We start from the raw sequence: 23,361 nt of genomic DNA, 5'->3' as shown, positions 1-23,361 counted from the left end.
GAAAGATAAACGTGAGGCGTATTATACAACCTTTACCGAACGTAAGATTTGGTAGGCTTTCTTCACTACTTGATAAATCAGCATCTTTCAACATTGTAATACGAATCTTTTCAGGCTACATTAATCGACCTTGTTGTAATAAGAGAGATTTAAAAAATGGTATTTGTTTGTGTATTTTTCTGTGTAGTGAGACATTTCCAGTATACTAATGTCTTGTGGGACTTTGGTCTCTATAAACCTGTTTTTGTTCAATTGAAGTTCATTTAAGATCATATTGATTTTTGTTTTACTATGGAATATAAAACGATGTTATAATGCACGTTGAAGGCTAAGATACAATAATTACAACTGGAGAATGATATAATTTCATTACCGAAATATGATAGAAAAATATCATGATAGAGGCTAATCATACTGACAATTTCGTCAAGTTGTTTCTCGTGATGGCGGAGAATTGAATGATTCGCGAGAAACATTACTTAACTTAACCTAATAATAAGCTAACTTGGAGGGAGTGACAACTTAGCACATTTTCTTGGCCATCGAGGGAGACAATATTACGTGATTTGTTCATAAGATTGACTAAGGTGAAATATTATTCCTGTTTGTTAAAGGCTTAATAGTATACATTCTTAGATCTTAACTTGTTCCATTTAATGTTTGGTCGAGCTTCCTTCATCAATAATCATATATTACTGGTTATTCTATGTCTCAAAAGACACGGTATATATTACAACAATTAAACTGCTCATTAGAACATTACCTCGACTGAGTTACCACTCACTAATTTATTTTCTTTCAAACCTATTAGGAATATCTCTCGGGTCCTTGGCTCTCCTGATGAGCAAGAAACTCCGTCAGAGTCCTTCCACAGCGTTCATGGTCAACCTTCTTGTCTGCCTGTTACCCGTGTGTGCCTTCGGGATGCCTATGTATGGAGTCGGGTGTCTGCAAGCTCAACAGTACGGCGATGTTACATTCTCAAAGGGAGTGTGCTTGACATTTTTTACACTAGGCCTCATACTAAGTCAAGTGCACATACACACCATCTGCGCACTCGCCTTCAACAGGTAAGAAATTTGTCTCATAGCTAAGATAATCGTATCTGTAAGGTACACGGAATATGTAAATTTTATTAATTTGGAATGTGATTTGATCTATAAATATCAAGAAATATATTACTGAAGACATATTATTAATTAAAATGTGAATTATTGGATAAAAATTAAGAATTTTTTTTCATGTCATATTATTAAGTTGAAATGTGAAGTATAGTGAAATTGGTCAAATCCTGGTGCAGAATGCTGGCTGTCGTGTACCCAATGTTGTACAAGCGAGTGATGCAACAAAGGAAGGTGATGCACTACTTGATCATACTATGGGTCTACTCCACCCTACTCTGGCTCCCTCTTACCTTCGGAGTAAGTAACAACAAAACATTGCCTGGAGAATATGAACTAATAAAATATTGTTTTCTAGATGGTGTCATGTTTTTTTTTTTGAGTTATTAAGAAAAAGCTTATTGGGAGGAGTAACATTTGTTTTTGTTTAATAAATTATATGCATTTATAATTATAATTATAATGCATCGATAATTATAATTTACTAATAACTACTTCCTAACGTACATTAACTTAGGTTTGGTTCATTTTCTTCATTGACATAGTAGCATTCACTGAGGGAAATGGTCTCATAATTCCAGGCGTCAAGAGCTTTTAGTTGACCATGTGGTGGACGATGGAAATAAAGCTCTCGGCTAGATATTTGACGGTGGCAGGCTGGCTGGCTGGCTGGCGAACTATAATACGATAACACCATAATGAGTTTCAAATAGTCTAGTGTGTCACAGTAAATTCAATGAACGCACAAACTTTTTCGTTACTCCCACTCATGTTTCCGGTTGGTACTGTGAACTGGTTTTAGCCACAATTGTCTTCCTACTTTGGCAACCTGTAAACACTTTTTCTCAGTCAAACATTAATCAGAAACTAGTTAAATTATTATATATATATATATACATATATATATATATATATATATATATATATATATATATATATATATATATATATATATATATATATATATATATATATATATATATATATATATATATATATATATATATCACTGTAGTGCATACACACATGTGAATTACACGAAAGCGGCTCATCTGCTAGGTCACGTAGACGCCACTTTTCACTACAACGGCACAAGCAAAGCATATTTTAGCATTAAAACTTCATCATCATCATCACATATCATCATCATCACTATAGGACCATCCATCATCGCTACATATCAATTATCACCAATTATGTGTTACCGTCATTACTACTCAGAAACAATACTCAATTATTATATCAATTGAACACAAACAAATATTTTATATATATATATATATATATATATATATATATATATATATATATATATATATATATATATATATATATATATATATATATATATATATATATATATATAAAGTATAACAAAGAAGACTGTTTGTCTGTTTGTTTATTTGTTTGTGTGTCCGCACGAGAATCTCGGAAATTACTTTACCGATCTGTAGTGATGATGGATGGTGTTATATGTAGTGATGATGGATGGTGATATTTGTAGTGATGATGGATAATGTTATATGTAGTGATGATGGATGGTGATATTTGTAGTGATGATGGATGGTGTTATATGTAGTGATGATGGATGGTGATATTTGTAGTGATGATGGATAATGTTATATGTAGTGATGATGGATGTTGTTATATGTAGTGATGATGGGTGGTGTTATATTTAGTGATGATGGATGGTGATATTTGTAGTGATGATGGATAATGTTATATGTAGTGATGATGGATGTTGTTATATGTAGTGATGATGGGTGGTGTTATATTTAGTGATGATGGATGATGTTATATGTAGTGATGATGGGTGGTGTTATATGTAGCGATGATGGATGGTGTTATATGTAGTGATGATGGATGATGTTATATGTAGTGATGATGGGTGGTGTTATATGTAGTGATGATTAGACAATAAAATAATAACAGTTTAATGCTAAAAAAAATATACTTTGCTGTACCGTTGTAGTGAAAAACATGGTGGAACCTACATACACCGTTAATGAACTATTGATGGAAGAAGAAGTTTTGGGGACTGAACAGTGAGACAATGTGGAGCCTCCCTGAGGGTGGCGTCCTATCGTGGTCTAGCGAATGAGCGTTTCTGCTAGGCCACGGCAAAGCTCACTTTAACCGGGAAGTGAACTCGCTTGAACTCAAATGGCAGGTCAGTGGTGATAAGAAGTATTCTTGGTATAAACACGTCCTCTCCTTTAGCTTTTCCTGTCAGTATTGTACCTTTCAGTACATGTGGCATCATGTTCTTCACCACCAGTCTTGTGCCATTGCAGAGCATTGGTGGTTCAAGATTTCTTAAGAGCATTATAGGAGTTCCAATCTTGAGAGTGAGGTGGTGAGGGCTCCAAAGAATTAAGGAATTCTGCAGGGTACTGGACTGCTTGGTACTGGTCGATTACTGTATCAACAGACTTGAATGAGGTCTCACTGCCTGGAAGCTGCCTGAGTAGAGTCATGTTGATTTCAGCCACTGTTTCATTCTTTGGTGCCAGAATTGCGCGTTCACGCAGCCACTTGTGATCCTTGTAGTTGTGGAAAATGTTTGGGTAGACCATGTTAGTGAGCTCAGTTGAAAACTTTACAACATTTCCACATCCTTGAGGAATGATTATTTGTCCTTCTGAATCAACAGGGAAAGTTCCATTCCCAATCTGTAGTAGAAGGTTTGCAAACTGATCAGCATCCTGATCTCCTTGTAGATGTACTCTCATGTTTGTGGATAGGGTGAGTGTCTGAACACTACTCCAAAGGTATGATGCCTTGAGGCACGCATTCATTTCATCAGCTGGAGTTCTTCAAGGAATGACAGGTAGGGTCTGGCGAAAGTCTCGAGCAATGACCATTGTAATGCCACCCATGAGCTGGTTATTTTCTCGTATTTCTTGCAAGGTCCTGTCCAATTCTTCAAACGCTAACTTGTGAGACATAGTGTATTCATCCCAGACTATGAGGCTGCATTTTTCTAATAGTTTTGCCTTTGCCGATCCTTTTTTGATGTTGCACACTTTCATTCTTATTGTGAGCGTGATTGAGAGGCAGTTTAAAAGTTGTAGTGAACGTGTAGTACAGGTGGTTTAGTGACCGTGTAGTACTGGTGTTGTAGTGAACGTGTAGTACGGGTGTTGTAGTGAAAGTGTAGTATATATATAAGGATAAAATTAGCTATAATACGTTGGCAGAGGAGGAAGAGGTGAAGGAAGGGGAAGAGGAAAGAGGTGAAGGAGGAGGAAGAGGTGGTGGAGGAGAAGGAGGAGGAGGTGTGTAGAGGAGAAAGAAGAGGAAGAGGATGAGGAGGAGGAGGATGAGGAAGAGGAGGTGGTTCGGAGATACAAGAGTTTTTAGTTTAACAAATTTATTGGCAGAGCTTGTAGTACAGTTTGCCTATTCTGAGTAATTCAGTCAGGTCTTGACACTGAGGGTGGTATCACTTCTCACTGCCACGCAGGACAGAGGTTCATGCACAAAGAAATACATCATATTCATTAACAGCTATAAATGTATAGAGGTCAGATTCATATGGGTAATGTCACTGTTCACTGCCATGCAGGACAGAGGTTCGTACACAAACAGATGCATCATATTCATTGACAGTACATATACATATATGGACACACACACATACACATATACATACATATACACATATACATACACATATACATGTACATATATATGCACATATGCACATATACACACATACATACACATATACACACATACATACATATACGTCGGTCAGATTCATGTGGGTAATGTCACTCTTCACTGCCATACAGGACAGAGGTTCGTACACAAAGACTGCATCATATTCATTGACACTATACAGTATATAGGTCAGATTCATGTGGGTAATGCCACTGTTCACTGCCATGCAGGACAGAGGTTCGTACACAAAGAAGGAAATACATCATATTCATTAGCAGTATATATAGGTCAGTGGATCACATACATTGGAGTCATATTCTAATTGAAGACTAATCAGTGTGGGCTAGCAAATTTGGGATAAACAGCAAGAATGTCCTCAAGCACACCTGATTCAATGAAGTAATTACATAGTTCAATATACAATAAGTCAGATGGCCTGAAGTCTTTGACAGTGTCACATTCAATAATATAGTGTTCAATTGTATGCTTTAAAGGTTTATCACAAAGTTTACATGCTGAGTGTTCCGGTATGGGTACAGCGTTACTAACTTGCCAGATTTGTCTGTATCCTAGCCTAATTCTGGCCACGACTACATCACATTGTTTGGTTCTGTCCTTTTGCTGGCCATACCGGTACCTCTTGTCACAAAATTTCTCATATTTACTAATGCTACAACTGTCAGGTCTTTCTACATTTCTCACTCCTTCTAGATCAGAGTTCATGATTCTGACGTGAATGTTTTTCATTACAGCATTGGACAGGCCAAGGTCAGGGTCAACATTTTCTTTCTTACATGCCTCATTGGCCAGTCTATCAGCACGGTCATGATACCTAATTCCAACATGGGACGGAATCCACACAAATTCGATACGAAAGTTGTTCTAATTGGCAATTATCACATTCCTTTTAATATCAAATACAACTTTAGACATAGAGCCTGACGGGCTGTTCATTGGTTTCAAAGCACTTTGAGAGTCACGGAATATCACCCCACCTCCATTTTCTTTGAGGTAGTCTGTGGCTAAGTAGATTCCAGTTAGTTCAGTTTGTGTTGTGCTGGCCCAGTTGTTCAGCCTTTGTTTGTTTGACACTATCATCTCTTTTTCTTTATAAATTACAATTGCACAGCCTGTTCTACCTGTGTTTGTCTGCACAGAACCATCAGTAAAAGCATAACATTCACTTGATTTAATACTCTCTATGTGTCTGTTACTAGTTTCTAGTGTGACACATCTCACCACATCGGTGTTTAACATTTGCTTACTACCAACAGGAGTGTAATTAATAGGAACTGATATATCCAGCCAAGGAGGAATGGCATTAATAGATTCGTCTGGGGTGATTGGGACATTCAGTTTCAAGAGATCTGCAACACTTTTATGAAGCCACGCCCCAAAGAGAGTCTTTTGTGGAAGGTTGGCGAGATGGTCGGGATTACTTAGATAGAACATCAACTCAATTTGAGCTGTAGTTTGAGAACCATTGTTCTTCAAAACTTTGACACAAAACATGGTATTAAGTAGAGCTATCCTCTCAGATAGGGAGGGCAGTCCGAGCTCTTTCCTCATGTTTACAATTCTGGTTGATTTTGGGCAACCTAGGATGATGAGCATGGCTTCATTTTGCACTACCTCGAGGCTGTTGAGTTGTTTAGGCGGAATAGTCACAAGATGGAGAGCATGATAGTCAACTACAGAACGAATGAAGTGAAGATAGAAAGTACGAGCATAGGTGATGTTAATTCCATAGCCCTTGCCAACAAGGGTTCTGAGGGGTTTAATGCTCTGCATTAGTTTGTCACGAAGGTTGCTGACAAAGTTTGCATCATTCACACAAATTCCAAAATATTTATAAGAGCCACATAGTTCCAAGGGCATGCTGTTAATGTTATAGTCAAGAGGCAGATGGTGAGCAGGACGATGATTGAGGACCCTCGTCTTGTCAATAGATATTATGAGACCACATTCAACAGTTCTCCGAGCAAATACATCCAGCAAGGCTTGGAGCCTCAGTTTGGTTTGTGTCATAATGCAGATATCATCAGAATAGCATATTGCGGCTTCGTTTAGCTGAACTGGAATGTCAGCAATAAGCTTGTGCATCAGTATATTAAAGAGCATAGGACTTAACACTCCTCCCTGAGGCGTGCCAAGCTCAAATGATCTCATTCTGGTACTTATAACTCCCCTAAACAGAACACTGGCATACCTGTTGGACAGATAACCCTTTATCCATGTCAGGAGGTTCCCTATGGATACCAAAATTAGCTAGTTGCTCAAGTATAATGTCTCTATTAGCTACATCAAAGGCTGATTTAAGGTCTATGGAGGCTGTTTGTGTCTTATCTTTTGAATTAACAAGATATTCTGCAAAGCATGTCTGTGTGCTACACCCGGGAATGAACCCGTACAGATTATGGGCGAGTTTGTCTTTGACTTGAAACATGAGATGGCTTAGAACAACTCTTTCAAGGATTTAACACATACAGGATGTGAGTGAAATTGGCCTGAAGTTTGGGGAAGTAGCTTTAGGGATTGGAACTATGTTTCCATGAGTCCATGTCTTAGGCAGAATACCCTGTTTGAGGCTCATTTGATACAGGTCAAGCAGTGGATGGTTAGGGATCTCATTCAACAATTTCAGGGTGTTGTAGTTTATGCCATCCTCACTAGGGGAGGATGACTCACCTTTCATTAGTGCTGTTGTTAGTTCGTGGTGCGTTATAGGAAACTGGTCGGTAAGGTCTGGTGAGGAACAGGCTATTTCAATATTGAAACCCCTTTTAATGTGTGTGTTGTTAAGATATTGTTGTATGTCAGGAGGCAGGGAAGTGATTTGTGACACACTAGACCATTGGTCTAATAGCATGTCAGCATATTCTACAGGGCTGTGATGAAGCTGGACTAGGTTGGGTGGCTTGGTAATGGCTCTAATTTTGTTCCACACTTCTGCTAGAGTGGTTGTTCTATTAATCCCCTGTAAGACTTGTTCCCAATAGGTGTATATCACCTGACCTTTGAGTTCACAAAATTCTCTGTTAGCTTTGAGGAATGCCAAGAGGTTATCACTAGTTATATTTTGCTTATAAGTGTTGGCAAGCTGTTTTACATTCTCTCCTTCTTTGGTTGAGGATGGGGTCATGTGTCCACAGAGGTGGTTTAGTTCTGCCCCCCCTTCCTCCTTGACTTAACCCAGGTGGTATAATATGTGGTAATGACATTTACAAGAACACAGCAAAATTCATCCACTGACCCAGGTGTATATTCAGCATACCATCTGTGGATGTAGGCCTTGAAGTGCAGTTTAAGATTACCTGGGATGTTAATTCTGAGCTTAGGATGGGATCACACTTGACATCAGCAACAGTGTACTCAGTAAGTATTGCATAATGATCACTGACTAGGTGGTCTGAGATGACCTTAGCCTTGACATTACTGTCTACTAGGTTATACCCAATCACATAATCAAGTCTGCCCCCCATCAGATGTGTCACTTTGTCTGTGTCGCATACAGTGATATTATGATTATTGATGTAATTCACGAACACCCTCCCATTAGAGTTACACTGGACATCACCGAGGACAGTGTGACGAGAGTTAAAGTCACCCATACACAGCATAGCATTGTGACCTGATGGCTTTGGTAACACGTCCGCTCGCAGTTCATTACACCGAATATAGAAGTTATACAGCGAAAATTGACTGTTTTCTGTCTTTACTGTAAATAGTTGATAGTGAATACTTTCATCATTGTGAGTTTTAATCCATTTACAGACCAGACCATTCTTTACATAAGTGAGCAGGCCACTTCCTGCTCCACTATTATATGCTGTAAACCCAGCTATCCTGGGTGCAACTTTCTTCTGGGTGCTGGACGTGTAAGGTTCTTGTAAACCAATTACATCAATGTTAAAAACTTTAACAAACCATTGTAGATCATTAATTCTGCGATTAACACTCCGAATGTTCCATGAAATGAACCTAAGCGTTCGTGTTACTTTTCCCACCTTGAATTTAGCGTAGAGAGTCGCACGCTGGCTTCATAGATCAACCTGACCAATAAGCTGACCATTCCAAGTTCTGTACCTCTGGATATCCTGATAATGTTTTTCACAGCCTTTATTCCAGTAGGATTTCTATACGCGGGTTCCTTCAACACTCCCGCGAGTTCCTCCCCCGTAAACAATGGAAAACGAACAGGGTCATGGACAGTCTTCAGACCTGGGACTATTATAGAGACCACGCTGGCAGTCTGGGGCTCATTCTCCTCATCCATGCTTCCATCACTATCGGTCTCGCTCTGGCTACTCACCCTCAAGTTGGCATCATTATGAGAGGAGGCACTAGCTCCTTCAGAAGCTCCACTAACACTATCACTGTCATTGTTCACTGGTACACTTACTTGGCAGGATTTAACCTGACCTGCATTGGCTAACGAAGGAGAGTCACTGTGCCTGTTGACTTTAGGTGGTGGAGGCGATCCGGCCGCATTGGCATCACTGAGTGAGACTGCTATTGCGGATGGAAGCGACCTCCCAGGACAACTGAGGTGCAAGGCCGTCACACCCTCCTCCCTGGACCTGGGGCACTGCCCCCTGGGTGGGGAGGTGTTGCTGTTGATTTCAGGTGCCGGAGGCGACCCCGCAGTGTTGCTGTTGGCATCACTGAGTGGGACCGCTTTTGTGGGTGGAGGCGGCCTCCCAGGACAACCTGAGTGCCAGTCAGTCACACCCTCCTCCCTGCACCTGAAACAGTGCCTCCTGGGTGGGAAGGTGTAGCTGTTGATTTCAGGCGTTGGAGGCGACCCGGTAGTGTTGGCGTTGGCGTCACTGAGTGTGACCGCTATTGTGAGTGGAGGCGGGTTCCCAAGGCAACCTGGATGCCAGGCAGTAACACCCTTCTTCCTGCATCTGGCACACTGCCACTCAAGTGGGGAGTCCTGCTCTGTCCCCTCCTGAGAGGCACCTTCCTTGATGGGGCAGCTGCTTGTGCTATGCATTCCTGCGCAGAAGCCGCAGGTGGCTGGCTTGTGACAGTATTTCGCCACATGATTGACCCCGAAGCAGTTGTAGCACACCACAGGGGGAGGAGTCCACCGACTGATGTTACTAGGGGTACTGTACGTGCTGCCAAAATAGCGGTACTCCTCAGGAGGTGGTTCCTTCCTTTTCCAAACAATGATGATCCTACTAAGTTGTGCACCATCCTTATAAAGTCTTCTTGCTCTGTGGACACCCTGAAGTGACAGAGCTCTCTTGGGGGGAATACCCTTGGGGAATTGGGTGACAAGGTATTCCTTCTTTTTTGGGGGTCGAACAGGTTCATCTCGCTTAATAAGCTGTATTGAGCCGACCTTTCGATCAATGAAGCGTTGGATAGCATCCGTCTTCTCTCGGCCTACATAGACAAAACGAGGGGTGTTACCTGGCATGACAACATTCAGCTTAGCCGTGCCATAATCCTTATTCAGAGCAGTCAACCAATTAATCTTCATCAAATTGGTTGCGTTCTCGGGGAAGGCAAGGCGCATGTACTTAGCCCGGGAAGCAATGGGAGGGAGGGGGGGGAAGAGGAGGAGAAGGTTCAAACGGTGGTTATTGCTTCACCTAACCTAACCTAACCTAACCTAACTTAACCAACAGTCTTAAGTCTACCCCAACACAACCCATGACCAAATGCTAGAACCCATTATATACAACCCACAACCCATGATATACAACCCACAAGGCGGCAGGGTCGTCCACATTAGTTAACTGAATGGCACCACTAAATACTGTGTAACACCATCTATCATCACTATACTTAACACCATCTAAAATCACTATACTTAACACCGTCCATCATCACCATACTTAACGCCATCCATCATCACTATACTTAACACCATCCATCATCACTACATATAACACCATCCATCATCACTATTCTTAACACCATCCATCATCGCTATATATAACACCATCCATCATCACTACATATAACACCATCCAGCATATCTATACTTAACACCATCCATCATCACTACATATAACACCATCCATCATCACTACATATAACACCATCCATCATCACTACATATAACACCATCCACCATCACTATACTTAACACCATCCATCTTCACTACATATAACACCATCCATCATCACTACATATAACACCATCCATCATCACTATTCTAACACCATCTTTCATCACTATGGTAATGAACTGACCTAGAATTTTACTGTATTTAGAAATTCCAACTTCATTATGCAGAGTAATTATTTCTGAACGGTAAAATTTTGAATTGGCCTCAGTGAGTGTGCTGTTAATCTGGGTCAGTCATACGTGTAGTTAGTCCCCATATAATTATTATCATACCATATCACGTTTGTGATCTGGTATGATAATAAGAGTATGACTTTTTTTTTGGGGGGGGGGGTATTGTTACGAACGGTCGTCTCTTTCGTAGTATTGTGACCGGTCACCTCTTTTGCAGCGTTGTGACCGCACACCAATTTCGAAGCGATAGGAACACAAACTTCTTTCATGACGTTGTGACCGCCCAACCTCCTAAGTGAGGTTCTGACCCTGCATTTCACTTGTAGCATTGTGACCGAGCATCTCTCTTGTAGCTTGGTAACATTGCATCTCTCTCGTAGCATTGTGACTGAGCATCTTTCTCATAGCGTTGCGACCAGGCATCTCTCTCGTAGCGTTGTGACTAAGCATCTCTCTCATAGCGATGCGAACAGGCATCTCTCTCGCAGCGTTGCGACCGTGAATCTCTCTCGTAGTGTTGCGACCGTGAATCTCTCTCGTAGTGTTGCGACCGTGAATCTCTCTCGTAGCGTTGCGACCATTCATCTCTCTCGTAGCATTGCGACCATGCATCTCTCTCATGGCGTTGCGACTATGCATCTCTCTTTTAACGTTTCGTCCAGGCATCTCTCTCATAGTGTTGCGACCAGGCATCTCTCTTGCAGCGTTTCGACCAGGTATCTCTCTAGTAGCATTGTGACCGTGCATCTCTCTTGTAGCTTTTCGACCAGGCATCCTTCTCGTTGCGTTGCGACCGAGAATCTCTCTCGCAGCATTGCGACCGAGCATCTCTCTCGTAGTGTAGCAATCGAGCATCTCTGTCGTAGTGTTGCGACCGTGAATCTCTCTCGTAGTGTTATGACCAAGCATCTCTCTCGTCACGTTGCGTCCGAGCATCTCTCTCGTAGCGTTGCGACTGTGAATCTCTCTCGTAGTGTTGTGACCGAGCATCTCTCTCGTAGCGTTGCGACCGAGAATCTCTCTCATTGCGTTGTGACCGAGCATCTCCCCGTAGCATTGCGCCAGTGAATCTCTCTCGTGGCTTTGCGACCAGGCATCTCTCTCGTAGCGTTGAGACCATGCATCTCTCCCGTTGCGTTGCGACCGTGAATGTCTCTCATAGCTATGTAACTGTGAATCTCTCTCGTAGTGTTGCGACCAAGCATCTCTCCCCTAGCATTGTGACTGTGAATCTCGTTCGTATCGTTGCGATCGTGACTTTCTCTTGTAACGTTGCAACCGAGCATCTCTCTCGTAGCGTTGTGACCGTGAATCTCTCTCGCAGCGTTGCGACTGAGCATCTCTCTCGTAGCATTGTGACCAGTGCATCTCTCTCGTGGCGGTGTGACCAGGTATCTCTCTCATAGCGTTGTGACTGTTCATCTATCTCATTGCGTTGCGACCATGCATCTCTCTCGTAGCGTTGCGACCGAGCATCTCTCTCGTGGTGTTAAGACCATGCATCACTCTCATAGCGTTGTGACTGAGCATCTCTCTCGTTGCGTTGCGACCGTGAATCTCTCTCGTTGCGTTGCGACCTTGAATCTCTCTTGTAACGTTGCGACCGAGCATCTCTAACCTGATATTGTGACCGAGCATCTCTCTCCTAGCGTTGTGTCCGAGCATCTCTCTCGTGGCGTTGTGACCATGCATCTCTCTAGTAGCGAAGTGACCATGCATCTCTCCATTGGTATTGTGACCATGCATCTCTCTCGTGGCATTATGACCGAGCATCTCTCTCGTAGCGTTGCGACCATGCATCTCTCTCATAGGGTTGTGACCGAGCATCTCTCCCATTGCGTTGCGACCGAGAATCTCTCTCGTAGCGTTGCGACCGAGCATCTCTCTCGTAGCGTTGCGACCAAGCATCTCTCTCGTGGCGTTGTGACCGTGCATCTCTCTCTCGTAGCATTGTGACCGAGCATCTCTCTCGTAGCGGTGTTACCATGCATCTCTCTCGTAGCCTTTTGTCCGAGCATCTCTCTCTAGGCGTTGTGACCCTGCATCTCTCTCTCGTAGCATTGTGACCGTGCATCTCTCTCGTTGCATTGCGACTCTGCATCTCTCTCGTAGCGTTTTGACCGTGCATCTCTCTCGTAGAGTTGTGACCGAGAATCTCTCTCATAGCATTGCGACCGGGCATCTCTCTCGTAGCGTTGTTGCCATGCATCTCTCTCGTAGCGTTGTGACCGTGCATCTCTCTCGTTGCGTTGTGACCGTGCATCTCTCTCGTCGCGTTACGACCATTCATCTTTCTCGTAGCATTGTGACCGAGCATCTCTCTCGTGGCGTTGTGTCCGATCATCTCTCTCGTGGCGTTGTGACCGTGCATCTGTCTCATAGCATTGCGACCGTGCATCTCTCTGATAGCGTTTTTACCATGCATCTCTCTCGTGGCGTAGTGACCGTGAATCTCTCTCATAGCGTTGAGACCGAGCATGTCTCTCGTTGCGTTGCGACCGTGAATCTCTCTCGTAGCGTTGCGACTGAGCATCTCTCTCGTGGCATTGTGACCGTGAATCTATCTCGTAGCGTTGTGACCAAGCCTCTCTCTCGTAGCGTTGTGACCGAGCATCTCTCTCGTAGCGTTGCGACCGAGCATCTCTCTCGTGGCGTAGTGACCGAGCATCTCTCTCGTGGTGTTACGACTAGGCATCTCTCTTGTAGCGTTGTGGCCGTGCATCTCTCTCGTAGCATTGCGACCGTGCATCTCTCTGGTAGCGTTGTTACCATGCATCTCTCTCGTAGCGTTGTGACCGTGCATCTCTCTCGTGGCGTTACGACTAGGCATCTCTCTTGTAGCGTTGTGGCCGTGCATCTCTCTCGTAGCATTGCGACCGTGCATCTCTCTGGTAGCGTTGTTACCATGCATCTCTTTGGTAGCGTTGTGACCGTGCATCTCTCTCGTAGATTTGTGACCGAGCATCTCTCTCGTAGATTTGTGACCGAGCATCTCTCTCGTAGTGTTGTGACCGAGCATCTCTCTCGTAGCGTTGCGACCGAGCACTTCTCTCGCAGCGTTGTTACCATGCATCTCTCTTGCAGTGTTGCGACCGAGCATCTCTCTGCATATGACCGAGCATCTCAGAGTATTGCGACCGAGCATCTCTCTCTGCAGCGTTGTTACTTCATGCATCTCTCTCGTAGATTTGTGACCGAGCATCTCTCTCGTAGTATTGTGACCGAGCATCTCTCTCGTAGTGTTGCGACCGAGCATCTCTCTCGTAGTATTGTGACCGAGCATCTCTCTCGTAGCGTTGTGACCGTGCATCTCTCTCGTGGCGTTACGACTAGGCATCTCTCTTGTAGCGTTGTGACCGTGCATCTCTCTCGTAGCATTGCGGCCGTGCATCTCTCTGGTAGCGTTGTTACCGTGCAACTCTTTGGTAGCGTTGTGACCGTGCAACTCTTTGGTAGCGTTGTGACCGTGCATCTCTCTCGTGGCGTTGTGACCATGCATCTGTCTCGTGGCGTTGTGAGCATGCATCTTCCTCGTAGCGTTGTGTCCGAGCATCTCTCTCATGGCGATGTGACCATGCATCTCTCTCGTAGCGTAGTGACCGTGCATCTCTCCAGTGGCATTGTGACCATGTATCTCTCTATTGGCATTATGACCGAGTATCTACCTCGTAGCGTTGTGACCAAGCATCTCTCTCGCAGCGTTGTGACCGAGCATCTCTCTCGTAGCGTTGCGACCGAGCATCTCTCTCGTGGCGTAGTGACCGAGCATCTCTCTCGTGGTGTTATGACTGAGCATCTCTCTTGTAGCGTGGTGACCGTGCATCTCTCTCGTACCATTGCGACTGTGTATCTCTCTGGTAGCGTTGTTACCATGCATCTCTTTGGTAGCGTTGTGACCGAGCATCTCTCTCGTGGCGTTTTGGTGCAGCTCTTTCGTAGCATTGCATCCGAGCATCTATCTCGTAGCGTTGCGACCGTGAATCTATCTCGTACCGTTGTGACCAAGCATCTCTCTCGTTGCGTTGTGACCAAGCATCTCTCTCATAGCGTTGTGACCGATCATCTCTCTTGTGGCGTTGTGACCGTGCATCTCTCTCTCGTAGCATTGTGACCGAGCATCTCTCTCGTAGCATTGTTACCATGCATCTCTCTCATAGCCTTTTGTCCGAGCATCTCTCTCTAGGCGTTGTGACCCTGCATCTCTCTCTCGTAGCATTGTGACCGTGCATCTCTCTCGTTGCATTGCGTATCTGCATCTCTCTCGTAGCGTTTTGACCGTGCATCTCTCTCGTAGAGTTGTGACCGAGAATCTCTCTCGTAGCATTGCGACCGGGCATCTCTCTCGTAGCGTTGTTGCCATGCATCTCTCTCGTAGCTTTGTGACCTTGCATGTCACTCGTGGCGTTGTGACCGTGCATCTCTCTCGCCGCGTTACTACCATTCATCTTTCTCGTAGCATTGTGACCGAGCATCTCTCTCGTGGCGTTGTGTCCAATCATGTCTCTCGTGGCTTTGTGACCGTGCATCTGTCTCATAGCATTGCGACCGTGCATCTCTCTGATAGCGTTTTTACCATGCATCTCTCTCGTGGCGTAGTGACAGTGAATCTCTCTCATAGCGTTGTGACCGAGCATGTCTCTCGTAGCGTTGTGACCGAGCATCTCTCTCGTGGCATTTTGACCGTGAATCTATCTCGTAGCGTTGTGACCAAGCTCTCTCTCGTAGCGTTGTGACCGAGCATCTCTCTCGTAGCGTTGCGACCGAGTATCTCTCTCGTGGCATTTTGACCGTGAATCTATCTCGTAGCGTTGTGACCAAGCCTCTCTCTCGTAGCGTTGTGACCGAGCATCTCTCTCGTAGCGTTGCGACCGAGTATCTCTCTCGTGGCGTAGTGATCGAGCATCTCTCTCGTGGTGTTACGACTAGGCATCTCTCTTGTAGCGTTGTGACCGTGCATCTCTCTCGTAGCATTGCGACCGTGCATCTCTCTGGTAGCGTTGTTACCATGCATCTCTTTGGTAGCGTTGTGACCGTGCATCTCTCTCGTAGATTTGTGACCGAGCATCTCTCTCATAGTATTGTGATCGAGTATCTCTCTTGTAGTATTGTTACCGAGCATCTCTCTCGTAGCGTTGCGACCGAGCATCTCTCTCGTAGCGTTGTTACCATGCATCTCTCTCGTAGCGTTGTGACCGTGCATCTCTCTCGTGGCGTTGTGACCATGCATCTCTCTCGTGGCGTTGTGACCATGCATCTGTCTCGTGGTGTTGTGAGCATGCATCTCCCTCGTAGCGTTGTGTCCGTGTATCTCTCTCATGGCGATGTGACCATGCATCTCTCTCGTAGCGTAGTGACCGTGCATCTCTCCAGTGGCATTGTGACCATGTATCTCTCTATTGGCATTATGACCGAGCATCTACCTCGTAGCGTTGTGACCAAGCATCTCTCTCGTAGCGTTGTGACCGAGCATCTCTCTCGTAGCGTTGCGACCGAGCATCTCTCTCGTACCATTGCGACTGTGCATCTCTATGGTAGCGTTGTTACCATCCATCTCTTTGGTAGCGTTGTGACCGAGCATCTCTCTCGTGGCGTTGTGATGCAGCTCTCTCGTAGCATTGCGTCCGAGCATCTCTCTCGTGGCGTTGCGACCATTCATCTCTCTCATAGGGTTGTGACATAGCATCTCTCCCATTGTGTTGCGACCGTGAATCTCTCTCATAGCGTTGCGACCGAGCATCTCTGTCGTAGCGTTGTTACCATGCATCTCTCTCGTAGCCTTTTGTCCGAGCATCTCTCTCTTGGCGTTGTGACCCTGCATCTCTCTCGTAGCGTTGTGACCGTGCATCTCTCTCGTAGCATTGCGACCTTGCATCTTTCTGGTAGCGTTGTTACCATGCATCTCTTTGGTAGCGTTGCGACCGAGCATCTCTGTCGTAGCGTTGTTACCATGCATCTCTCTCGTAGCCTTTTGTCCGAGCATCTCTCTATTGGCGTTGTGACCCTCTCATCTCTCTCGTAGCGTTGTGACGGTGCATCTCTCTCGTAGAGTTGTGACCGTGCATCTCTCTCGTAGCATTAACACTGTGCATCTCTCTCGTAGCGTTTTGACAGTGCATCTCTCTTGTAGAGTTGTGACCGAGCATCTCTCTTGTAGAGTTGTGACCGAGCATCTCTCTCGTACTATTGTGACCGAGCATCTCTACCGTAGCGTTGTGACCGTGCATCTCTCTCGTAGCATTGCGACTGTGCATCTCTCTCGTAGCGTTTTGAGAGTGCATCTCTCTTGTGGAGTTGTGACCGAGAAGCTCTCTCTTAGCGTTGCAACCGAGCATCTTTCTCGTAGCGTTGTTACCATGCATCTCTTTGGTAGCGTTGCGACCGAGCATCTCTGTCGTAGCGTTGTTACCATGCATCTCTCTCGTAGCCTTTTGTCCGAGCATCTCTCTCTTGGCGTTGTGACCCTCCGTCTCTCTCGTAGCGTTGTGACCGTGCATCTCTCTCGTAGAGTTGTGACCGTGCATCTCTCTCGTAGCATTAAGACTGTGCATCTCTCTCGTAGCGTTTTGACAGTGCATCTCTCTTGTAGAGTTGTGACCGAGCATCTCTCTTGTAGAGTTGTGACCGAGCATCTCTCTCGTACTATTGTGACCGAGCATCTCTACCGTAGCGTTGTGACCGTGCGCTCTCTCTCGTAGCATTGCGACTGTGCATCTCTCTCGTAGCGTTTTGAGAGTGCATCTCTCTTATAGAGTTGTGACCGAGCATCTCTCTCTTAGCGTTGCAACCGAGCATCTCTCTCGTAGCGTTGTTACCATGCATCTCTCTCGTAGCGTTGCGACTGTGCATCTCTCTCGTGGCGTTGTGACCGTGCATCTCTCTCGTGGCGTTGTGACCATGCATCTCTCTCGTAGCGTTGCGTCTGAGCATCTCACTCTTGACTTTGTGAGCATGCATCTCTCTCGTAGCGTAGTGACCGTGCATCTCTCCCGTGGCATTGTGACCATGCATCTCTCTCGTGGCATTGTGACCGAGCATCTCTCTCGTAGCATTGCGACCGTGCATCTCTCTCGTAGCGTTGTGACCAAGCATCTCTCTCGTAGCGTTGTGACCACGCATCTCTTTCGTAGCGTTGTGACCAGGTGTCTCTCTCGTAGCGTTGTGACCATGAATCTCTGTCGTAGCGTTGCGATTGAGCGTCTCTCTCGTGGTGTTGTGACCAATCATCTCTCTTGTAGTGTTGTGACCAAGCATCTCTCTCGTAGCGTTGCGATTGAGCATCTCTCTCGTGGCGTAGTGACCGTGCATCTCTCTCGTGGCGTTGTGACCGTGCATCTCTCTTGTGGCGTTGTGACCATGCATCTCTCTCGTGGCATCATGACCATGCATCTCTCTCGTAGCGTTGCGACCGAGCATCTGTGTCGTAGCGTTGTGATCGAGCATCTCTCTCGTAGCGTTGCGACCGAGCATCTGTGTCGTAGCGTTGTGATCGAGCATCTCTCTCGTAGCGTAGTGACCGTGCATCTCTCCAGTGGCATTGTGACCATGCATCTCTCTCGTGGCATTATGACCATGCATCTCTCTCGTAGCGTTGCGACCGAGCATCTGTGTCGTAGCGTTGTGATCGAGCATCTCTCTCGTAGCGTTGTGACCAGGGGTCTCTCTCGTAGCGTTGTGACCATGCATCTCTCTGGTGGCGTTGTGACCATGCATCTCCCTCGTAGCGTTGTGTCCGAGCATCTCTCTGGTAAGATTTGAGCTACTTACATCTCTCTCGTACCGTAGTGATCCATTGCATCTCCAGTGGCATTGTGATATGCATCTCTCTCGGCATTTATGACCAGCATCTCTCTCATCGCGTTAGACCAATCATATCATCTTGCATCTCTCTTGTGGTATTGTGACCGAACATCTCTCTCGCAGCGTTGCAACCATACATCTTTCTCGTGGCGTTGTGACCGTGCATCTCTCTAGTAACGTTGTTACCATGCATCTCTTTGGTAGCGTTGTGACCGTGCATCTCTCTCGTGGCGTTGTGTTCGTGCATCTCTCTCGTGGCGTAGTGATCGTGCATCTCTCCAGTGGCAATGTGACCATGCATCTCTCTCGTGGCATTATGACCGCGCATCTCTCTCGTAGTGTTGCGACCGAGCATCTCTCTCGTAGCATTGTGATCGAGCATCTCTCTCATAGCGTTGTGACCGTGAATCTATCTCGTAACGTTGTGACCATGCATCTCTCTCATAGCGTTGTGACCATGCATCTCTCTCGTGGCGTTTGTGATATGCATCTCCCTCATGGCAGTATTAAAACATCTACTCTCGTAGCGTTGTGACCGCGCTCTCTTGTAAGCGTGGTAGGCGGTATCTCTCGGTGGCATTGTGACCATGCACCTCCCTCGTAGCGTTGTCCCAAAGCATCTCTCAATGGCATTATGACCCGACTTCTCTCTCGTAGCGTTGTGACGGCATCTCTCGTAACATTAGACCGAAGCATCTCTTTGAGTGTTGTTCATGCGTCCCAAATTGCGTTGCGACCTGCATCTCTCTGGTGGAGTTGTGACCCGTGCATCTCTCTTACGCAGCCTTTGTCCGAGCATCTCTCTCTAGGCATTTGTGACCCGTGCATCTGTCTCGCTAGCATTGCGACCGTGCATATCTCTATTGGCGTTATTTACCGCTTCACATCTCTTTCGTAGCCTTTTGTCCGAGCATCTCTCTCTAGGCGTTGTGACCCTGCATCTCTCTCGTAGCGTTGTGACCGTGCATCTCTCTCGTAGAGTTGTGACCGTGCATCTCTCTCGTTGCATTGCGACTGTGCATCTCTCTCGCAGCCTTTTGACCGTGCATCTCTCTCGTAGAATTGTGACCGAGCATCTCTCTCGTTGCGTTACGACCATTCATCTCTCTCGTAGCGTTGTGACCTATGCATCTCTCTCGTCACGTTATGACCGTGCATCTCTCTCGTGGCTTTGTGACCAGGTATCTTTCTCTTAGCGTTGTGACTAGGCGTCTCTCTCGTAGCGTTGTGACCATGCATCTCTCTCGTAGCGTTGTGATTGAGCATCTCTCTCGTGGCGTTGTTACCAGTCATCTCTTTTGTAGCGTTGTGACCAAGCATCTCTCTCGTAGCGTTGCGATTGAGCATCTCTCTCGTGGCGTAGTGACCGTGCATCTCTCTCTGGGCGTTGTCACCATGCATCTCTCTCGTAGCGTTTCGACCGAGCATCTCTCTCGTGGTGTTGCGACCAAGAATCTCTCTCGTAGCGTTGCGACCACGCATCTCTCTCGTAGCGTTGTGACCGAGCACCTCTCTCATAGCGTTGTGACCGAGCATGTGTCTCATTGTATTGCGACCATAAATCTCTCTCGTAGCGTTGCGACCGAGCATCTCTCTCGTGGCGTTGCGACCATGAATCTCTCTTGTAGCGTTGCGACCGCGCACCTCTCTCGTAGCGTTGTGACCATGCATCTCTCTCATAGCGTTGTGACCGAGCATGTCTCTCGTTGTGTTGCGACCATGAATCTCTCTCGTAGCGTTGCGACTGAGCATCTCTCTCGTGGCATTGCGACCACGCACCTCTCTCGTAGCGTTTGACCGAGCATCTCTCTCGTAGCGTTGCGACCGTGCATCTCTCTCGTAGCTTTGTGACCACGCATCTCTTTCGTAGCTTTGTGACCGAGCATCTCTCTCATAGCGTTACGACCGAGCATCTCTCTCGTGGCGTTGCGACCATGGCAAATGAACAAACAGAGCTCTGTTTGTGAAATATAACAAAGTCTGGGAATTTTGTTGTCATTGTAGCGCGTTGGTATCGATACCTTGTCACACGCAGAGGTGGAGTGTTCGAATCCTGGCTGGTGAGGTCTTTATTGTATATATATATATATATATATATATATATATATATATATATATATATATATATATATATATATATATATATATATATATATATATATATATATATATATATATATATATATATTTTTTTTTTTTTTTTTTTTTTTTTTTTCTTTAAGTGGCACACTTTCACCGTGTAGGGCTCACTCGCCTACAAAGGGAGGGTTTCAAATATATCATACTCACTCCTGTGCTTTTGAGGAGGTGAGTTATGAGGGAAGTGGTCGATTTTTTTATTGTGGTGGGAAGTTCTGTGAGAGAATGAATTATCTTCCCAGCTTTGGCCGAAGAATAATGTAACCTGCGTGTGTCGAATGGTTCATCCGTTTTGCGATGTATTCGTCAAAACCATGGATGTTATTTCATTTTCTCACTGTACCAGTCTTTCTATTTTAATGTTCTGTATGTACGCTGCCCATAACACGCCGTCATTCCTATGAGACTCATTTTCTCTTCACACTTCAACTTATTATTATTATTATTATTATTATTTTACATTTATGGTAACCCTTTGAGGATGATGGTTTAACCCGATGGGAATGATGTTTTAACCCTTTGAAGATAATGAGTTAACCTTATTGGAATGATGTTTTAACGTTTTGAAGAAATGATTTAACCCTTTTAGAACGATAGTTTAATCCTTTCATGTATTATCCTTTAACCCTTAAGGCTAATAATATTGATGGCTTATGAACCTTTCATCTTCAACGTGTCAAGGCTCCATGACTATTTCTGCATCTATTCTCAACTAAAGTCTGTATATTTTCGAACAGGATAAATGTATTTGCTTAAACATACAGGTATTTGGCCAATTGGAGTTTGATAATGAGGAACTGATGGTGTCGATAAAGGATAATTCCGGGAGCAGACTGAAGAAAGCCACACACGTGTTCTTCACCTTCATACTCCCCACCATCTTTACTAGTGTCTGTTACGTCCACATGTACATTAAGGTAAACTCTCTCTCTCTCTCTCTCTCTCTCTCTCTCTCTCTCTCTCTCTCTCTCTCTCTCAATTAAGTGTTTATTTAATCCCTTCCACAAACGCATAACAAAGTTTTCAAAACCTGAATTCTCATACAACCAAAATACAAAACCGTAAACCACACGATGCGATTAAAAGAAATGGCTAAGAATATTTTATGAACTGTCATCATGATCTATTTACAAATATTTTTGTTTTATTTACCTAACTGTCCAAGTTAAAATCTTTGAAATATACTGAACATTTTCGAGGTTTTCAGTTTTTGTCGTTTTCAGTGTTTCAGTGGCCAGGGTCTTTGTACCGTTATTAATATAAAGTTTCTAGACCTAAAACAACTTTTTAGACTGAGAGAGTATTGTAACATTCCTCGAGATTTTTTCTTTCTAAATTAATATTTTTGATGTGGGCAGGTGCGCCATTCAAGAGAGGCGAGGCTGGGCCGACGTCGATGCAAGAGTGTTACTGAGATTGCTGAAGACAATGTCCTTCGCCAGTGGGACGATCATGTCACCCGCACCATCTTCGTCATCTTTGTCGTGCTGTTATCCTGTAGTTTGCCGCACATAATCATCCATATCTTTTCACCTCCACAACAAGTTTCCTAGCGTCTGGGTCCTCCTTCACTTAATCTTCTGGCTCCAGTTCTGCGTCGACCCCATAGTGTATGTGACCATGAGCCAACAGTACCGCAACGCCACCCTTCAATTCCTCTCTAACTTCTGTTCTTATTTCGCCGTCTTTCAGGTCTCTGACTCGGAGGTGAAATCTGAACCCAAAAGTGATCTGAACAATGATCACGCCTTGCAGATTCAGGCGACCTCTAAGAGGGCCATGACACCTCTCCCGAAAGTTAAATTCTCAACTGAATTACATGTATAAAGTGTGTGTGCGTATATATATATATATATATATATATATATATATATATATATATATATATATATATATATATATATATATATATATATATATATATATATATATATATATATATATATATAATATTCAGAAATTTCAGAGTAATTTCAAATGCCCCGCCATTAGCGATACTGAGCGTTCAAGGTCATCTGAGGGGAGAGAGCGCTGCCTGCTCATAGCGAGAGATTGCGGAACTAGGCCTATATGATATTAAATGTAATTTACCGAATTAATAATGATGCGATTCATGAAGTAAGGGACTATTATTGAATTTGAAATTATTATAGATCGTTTATCAGTCTGAATAATGTTACGGGTGTCCCAAGGAGTTATTAGTTAGGCGGAAAATATGTCACGTAGGCCTAAGCTAACGCCTTGAGAGGACGCGACGCTGGCTGGTTCTCAGTCGCGGGGAGGATTCATACAAAACAAGACGTCCCTGCGCGTCTGTCACAGAAATAGTCACGTGGCCTAGTCACCTGTGTTGCGCTATTGCCGTATAACAAGTAA

The 23,361-nt window shown here is 44.7% G+C and overlaps 1 protein-coding gene across 1 annotated transcript in view; it reads left to right on the top strand.

Moving 5' to 3' along the window:
* Positions 1 to 22,814, top strand: part of LOC121867218 (protein trapped in endoderm-1-like) — a 31,444-nt gene extending 8,630 nt beyond the window's left edge. Inside the window, exons 3-6 of the mRNA XM_042367063.1 lie at positions 812 to 1,070; positions 1,301 to 1,421; positions 21,750 to 21,902; positions 22,344 to 22,814. Coding sequence (XP_042222997.1) covers positions 812 to 1,070; positions 1,301 to 1,421; positions 21,750 to 21,902; positions 22,344 to 22,538 — 728 coding nt within the window. The 3' untranslated portion in view covers positions 22,539 to 22,814. The remainder of the gene's footprint in view (positions 1 to 811; positions 1,071 to 1,300; positions 1,422 to 21,749; positions 21,903 to 22,343) is intronic.
* Positions 22,815 to 23,361: the final 547 nt, after the last annotated feature.

Source organism: Homarus americanus, unplaced genomic scaffold (genome assembly GCF_018991925.1).
Source record: "Homarus americanus isolate GMGI-L3 unplaced genomic scaffold, GMGI_Hamer_2.0 scaffold6317, whole genome shotgun sequence".
Lineage (NCBI taxonomy): Eukaryota > Metazoa > Arthropoda > Malacostraca > Decapoda > Nephropidae > Homarus > Homarus americanus.
Note: the sequence above shows the minus strand (reverse complement) of the source record. Positions and strands in the feature narration are given on the sequence as shown.